Below are 6,980 nucleotides of genomic sequence, written 5' to 3'. Positions count from 1 at the left end.
TATATATATATATATATATATATATATATATATATATATAAATGTGTGTATATATACTTGGGTGTAGGTGTGTGCATGTGCATGTGTATGTGTGTGTGTGTCTTTGTGTCTCTCTTTGTCCTCCCATCACCGCTTGACTACCGGTGTTGGTGTGTCTCAGTCTCCATAACTCAGTGGTTCGGCAAAAGACGCCGACAGAATAAATACTAGGCTTTAGAAATATGTCCTGGGGTCGATTTGTTCGCGTAAAACCACTCAAGGCGGTACTCCAGCATGGCCGCACTGAAATGGCTGAAACAAGTAAGAGAATGAAAGAAAAGAAATAAACTCACTTAATGCCGATGCAGACTATGATCGGTTTATGTTCACATTTCAGATATTGCCGTATTCTGTGAATGTATCTTATGTAAAAGCGCATGACTATAATATTATTATAATTTACTTCATCTATGTTTTCAGGATGCCAATAAATCTAGCTGTTCTCGTTTTACGTGAAAAGGGAGAACTACACAAACTGGAAAAGAAATGGTGGTATGACAAAGGACAATGCGGTCAGCCAGATAAAGTAAGTTTAATATTATTTTCGTCACTGATATATGATATAATGTAATTTTGCTCTGTGTTATACCGTTTATGCAAATGAGTATGTCGTTTAGGCTTTGGCGTGAAGCTGAGAGAATGGCACAAGTAACATGCCATGCGTAATACATAGGATATGGGCTAAATTGGGAGATTATATTCGGTCATTAGACCTGACAAAGTAGAAGCCAAACCTGTCTCAAACTATACTCTACTTTAATGAAAAAAACTTACTGGATAATGTGATCCTAGGATGTCATTTTCTGAAGAACGGAAAAAGTAAAAACGACGAAATTGGTACAGCTGGCATTTCTTTGTTCATATGTTCGCTTGTCTAAATAAACCTTTCGCTAAACAATAAGAGTGGCATCAATAATAACAGCAACAACAACAGCTACTACTACTACTACTACTACTACTACTACAATGGGGTACGGCTATCAACATATTCAATTTTCAAATGCTCAATTTCATCTACAAATATCTGTAAATAAGGTGTGTTGCATACAGAGCGTCTTGAACCGTGGAAGGTCTACAAATATTGGGATTGAAGCGGCTGAGTGAACCGGATCAGCGTGATATAAAATGCTTGCGGAGGAAACAATGAATGATCTAAACGTTAGGTCGTTTCAGTCATTATTGCAACGTAGTGGTTTCGATTCCTTCCTTAGGAGCATTAAAAAACTGATTTATTGCTCTTTAGTACAGAGCGTTTTGTTTGCTATAAATTCCAGTCAACTTCCATTGTCACTCTTGTAAAAATAGGATTTAACATTTTGTACATTTATTAGCTTGCTTATTAAAGCAACAAAATCGCCTGCAACTGCTTTCGGATGAAGTGCAAGTGTTCTAAAATATACATTTCACTAAGCACACCATTTCAGCTTATCAAACACTTCCTCGAATTTTTCTATAAAAATAGGCGCAGCGTCTTAAGCCGTGGATGGTGTACAAATATTCGGAATGGAGCAGTATTTAAGTTTCACCGCTGAATTTAACTTTTGTGCTTAGTAAAAGCCTGTCGTGGAGATGTGCCTAAGACACATACGCACACATATAAATACACTGAAACAACATTATGACACAGTCTTTAGTTATAGCCTTTGACACAATAGTTTAATAATAGCCCTATCAGATATATTTCATTAAGAATTTAATAATAAATCACAAAATGGAATAAATTTACAAAGCTTTTTGAGGGGACTGTAACAGAATTGTTTTTTGGTTGAGATTTTACCGGAGGAGGCCAACATTTATCACATCTTTTGTTAAGTGTCAAGTTGTTAAATTCCGATGTTGATCCTGAGATAGCTGACTAAGGATGGAAGTCGTTCAATTGGTGATCTCCTTGTTCTTAGTTCTTGAACGAAATTTTGTATTTACCAGTAATTTACCTAATGTTCTCACAATTGTCGCCGCTTAAAGAATATATGTATGTATGTATGTATGTATGTATGTATGTATGTATATATGTATGTTTGTAAGTACGTATGTATTGATGTATATATGTATGTATGAACATACGTATTATATATAAAATATATGATATTGATCGCTAAATCCACAAGTTTGTTTTATTCTCACTCTGTTCATATCCTTATATTTCTTTCTGTTGAAGAGCGTAGGCTCGAAACGTAAATGATTTTCTCACCTTCCCGAGCGTTAAACTAATATACCTGCTTGTTGTTCATACACCTGTCTTCGTCTTTTGTTTTTCTGTAAATTTCAACTATATATATATATATATATATATATACATGTATGTGAATGTGTGTATATATATGTACGTATGTATGCATACATGTATCTGTGTTTGTATGTATGAATATATATGTACATATGTATATGAACAAATATGGAAACCAAAAGTATTGTCATTATAAAAACAAAGTTATATTGTTATTCTTTCCTGAATTCTCGATATGAAAACATATTTTTCAAACAATGAAAGAGATACATAAACAAGAATGAGTAGAGATGTCAGAAAAAATAACAAAGTTATGTTCTATAAATCGCTTTGTTTTTTAAGCCTACATTACCGATCAAATTTCAAATTTTGTTACAATGATACAAGCTTCAACTAAAAGAAAAACAATGATGTATATATCTATATACACACACGCATATACATACACGCACACAAATACACACGTACATATACAAACACACACACACACATATATATATAGATATATATCAAGGAAAGGAATTCCAACTGTGTCTGATTTTCACGTTTTATTTATAATTTTATATTAATATAATATAAGATAATATAATATAATGAAATGATAGAATATTAAATGTCCATTCTGATTGAACTAGTACTTTCATGTATTAAACTATGCAATCTTCAGGTACATATAGTAGTGGTGGCAGTTATGTTTTACAATTTACAAGTGTAGTGAGATGTCTAAAATGTGTGCCTTAAATACATTTGTATAGGCTCCAGAATGTTAAGTTTTGCAAACTGTATTCTGACCAATCAGCGTGTGGCTTCACTAAATGATTTAAGTTGATTGGTGTTGGGTTTGGTTCAGGCATCACGGTTTGTTGAACTTGTCAAGAGACCAGTAATTTGACCCTGCCCAAAGCAGTAATATTTTTAGAATATTGGATATTTTTAGAAATGTTTTAAACATTTCAATTATCATCATCACCATTATCACCTCCTTTATTATTGTTGTCGTTAGTGGTGGTGGTGGTGGCGGTAGTGGTGGTGGTGGTGGTGGTGATGGTGGTGGCGGTAGGAGTAGCTGTGGTAATAGAACTTTGAACCCTAAATAACATTGTTTTTGCTGACTTTTCTCTTGACTTAGCTAGTATTTTACTGCTATCGTCATCATGAGAACCTTTAGTAATGTTGTTGCTAGTGATAGCGGTCGTAGCAGTAGAAATAGTGCCTCTAATTATTATTATTATTGTCTCTTTAGCTTGGGTTGGAATTTATCAATAAAGTTCTTTTCGCTGTAGTTTGTGGAATGAATATAAATATAAATATAAATATTTTCCAACCACATGTTGCTTGATGGTTACTCAAAGGTATCTGACGGACATGTGGGTCTCTAATTTGCTGTCGGGGCACACGCGAACCTCCTGATAGTGCATGTCTAGTCTGACCCACATACAGTTTTCTACAATTCGTGCATTTAATGTTGTAAATTAGATTTCTGCTTTTGCACTCCATAACTGCGTTTGTGAATATTTTTCCGGTTTTAATGTTCATATATTAACCATTGTGTATGAATTGGCATGTTCCACATCGGCTATCATTGCATTTCGATACAGTGAATGATTGGTCTTTGTTCCTGAGGTCAAACTTTGCCCTTGTTAATAATATCTTTCAGGTTTTTAGGCTATCTTTTACTAAGAACCATAGCGCGATCCGTGATTATATCTTTTAATTCATTACTTTGAGTAATAATTGATAGGTTTGCTTTGGCAATGTTGAAGATATTCTGCTGACATGGGTTGTGTGTCACTATAAACAATATGACTTGTTCTTGTTTTCCTCTTCTTTGGGTTGTCCTTAGTTGTTGGGGGTCTTGAAAACGATGTCCTGTTATTTCTACTCCTAATGGTCCGATCAAAGGAATATTTATCTTGATTGTGCTTTTTCTTCATATGTGCATTGGGTGTTTGCATGCAAAAAAGGAAGAGTTCTTACTGTAGTTCATCTTCAATTCATTGTGAAACGAGTGTTCATGTAACCACGTGTGAGATTAGCAACGTTGGTAAGATTATCCAGTTTTAATGCTATTTCTCAGAGTTCTAGAGACTTTACCACAATTTGTAGCGTATTTGTCGAGAAATAATTGCTCTTCATCGGAAAGGAGAAAGGGAAAATTTGGAAGAAAGAAAAGAAATCGTAAACAGTATGTATATCGTAGTTAAATACAACACACTTACACACACGCGCACACACACACACTCTCTTTCTCTCTCTCTCTCTCTCTCTCTCTCTCTCTCTCTCTCTCTCTCTCACACACACACACACACACACACACACACATTCCGAAACGTCATGTTCTAAAATGAAAGCCAGTAGATGGCTGAGTGCTAGCAGCCTTGTTTAGTTATGGATCATTTCATTCTGATTTCGAATTTTGATTTTATCCTTTTATCATTCCGTCCGTGTTTGTTAAACCATGTAGTAGTTTAGTACTGACGCAGATTTCAATAATACATCCAAGGTGACATCAGAAATATATTGGAGGAAAAAATACACATGATTTCATATCATAAGAGATGCATTGTTTCAAAACTTTTTTCTGGAGGTTACCAGAAATTACATGTTCCTGAAAACGTATGCAAAATGTGTTTGCATTTCACTAAAAATATACAGCAATTATAGAGGCAGACATAAAATATACATACTTATACATACTTATACACCTGTATATACATACACACGCGCATCACTTTGTGTGTGTGTGTAATAAAATATGAGCAAAGAGATACGTCATTTTCATATAGATATACGCATACATAAACATCTTTATTTATAAAGCACAATTTTTTGATAAATTTACTTCATCGTGTATTATAGAGATAAAATGATTTCGCTAAAACGATAATTTGAATTCAGTAACTGAAAGGAATTTAATTCTGCTATGATGCAGATGATGGGAACTTGCATACTGTAGCAAAGATGGCAATACATATTAGGAATTAATTTTGGCAAATATTAGCATATTTAGAAATAGGAGAAACTAAATTTTCCTTATCGATTCACCTCACGTTTCCGGTGTAATAAACGCAATTAAAATTTTCTGAAAGAAATAATTCGAAAATATACATAATACATAAAAAATATATGAGGAAATAATCAGCAAATTACAGTGCCATATTCCTTTAGCCCGAATATTAATAAAAAGGGCAAATAAAATAAACTTGTATATTTCTACAGAATAAGTAAACATTTTAGATATTTTATTCAATTGATATACTGAATACTTGACGAGAAAGTGTAACGGCAGAATTTTTTATGGCTAATTGGGCATGACATGACGCATATATTTGTCCTCTCACTGACATACAAATTTACATTCAAACACTCTCTCCCACTTTTTACCTCCCTTCCTCACTCTCTCTCAATCTCTCTTTGTACGTACATGCACACAAACAGGAGTGGCTGTGTGGAAAGTAGCTGGCTTACCAACCACATGGTTACGGGTTCAGTCCCATTGCGTGGCGCCTTGGGCAAGTGTCTTCTACTGTGGCCTCGGGGCGAACAAAGACTTGTGAGTGGATTAGGTGGACGAAAACTGAAAGCAAGCTCGTTGTATATATATAAATATGTGTGTGTGTGTGAGTGTGTGCGTGTCCATCCTACCATCACTTGACAACCGATGTTGGTATGTTTAGGTCCCCGTTAGCTAGCGGTTCGACAAAAGTGACGGGTAGAATAAATACTAGGCTTACAAAGAATAAATTCTGGGTCGAATTCTTCGACTAATGGTGGTGCTCCAGTATGGCTGCAGTCAAATGACTGAAACAAATAAAAGAATAAAATAATATAAGAATATTATATATACGCAGGAATGTCTGTGTGGTAAGTAGTTTGCGTTTATGAATTATGCGTTTATGAATATGAAATCCGTCGTGGAACTAATGCATCTCAAACAGTTCGAAACATCAATCAGGTGTTTGGTGAAGATGTGGCGAATGAGCGCACTGGACGTCAATGGTTTGAAAATTACGGGTCTGAGTTTACGCTTGAAGATCTGCCCCGAGGTAGACTGGAGACCAAAGTGAATAATGATGGATTCTTTTGAACAATAGCAAGTGTTCGGCACAGTGGTTGGATAGAGAAGAAGTGCCAAAACACAATCTAAGAAAGAATATTTACCAAAAAATGCTATGGTTTTGTTTGGTGGTCTAACCCTAGTGTCATCCACTACCGCTTCATGAGACCTGTTAAATCAATTACGTCGGATGTATACGTCAGTTGGATGTAATGATGTGTGAAATTGCAATTAAACAATCGAGATTGATCAATAGAGATAGGCAAATTCTCTTGCAAGAAAATGCTCGACGACATGCTGCACAAAGAATGCTATTCAAGTTAGAGGAAATGAACTTGGAAGTACTCTGTCATCCACCATATTCACCAGACGTTGCACCAACTGACTACCACGTTTTGAAGGAATTAGACAACTTTTTGCAAGGAAAAAACTTCAAATCGGAAGATGCAAAAACAGCCTTTCGTGATATAATCACCTCTTTCGCTCCAGAATTCTTTGCTGCCGGCATAAATAAGCTACCGGTAAAATGGTAAAATCGTGTTGATAATTTAGATTCATACTTTGATTAACTGCATTGCTTTTTTTGAGATAAAATTAAATAAACTTTAAGTTAAAAATCAGACATTTCATTTTTGACCTAATATATACATATATATA

General features: G+C 34.8%; 1 protein-coding gene across 4 annotated transcripts in view; it reads left to right on the top strand.

Moving 5' to 3' along the window:
* The window catches only part of LOC106876580 (glutamate receptor 2), a 737,813-nt gene that overhangs the window by 422,346 nt on the left and 308,487 nt on the right, over positions 1-6,980 (top strand). For all 4 annotated transcript variants that reach the window (XR_001410261.2, XM_014925186.2, XM_014925185.2 and 1 more), the window contains exon 15: positions 460-565. Coding sequence is in view for 3 of the 4 variants with exons in the window: in XM_014925186.2 (XP_014780672.1) it covers positions 460-565 (106 nt within the window). In the remaining variant the exon portion in view is untranslated. The remainder of the gene's footprint in view (positions 1-459; positions 566-6,980) is intronic.

Source organism: Octopus bimaculoides, chromosome 1 (genome assembly GCF_001194135.2).
Source record: "Octopus bimaculoides isolate UCB-OBI-ISO-001 chromosome 1, ASM119413v2, whole genome shotgun sequence".
Classification (NCBI taxonomy): Eukaryota; Metazoa; Mollusca; class Cephalopoda; order Octopoda; family Octopodidae; genus Octopus; species Octopus bimaculoides.
This window is presented reverse-complemented; position numbering and strand designations above follow the sequence as displayed.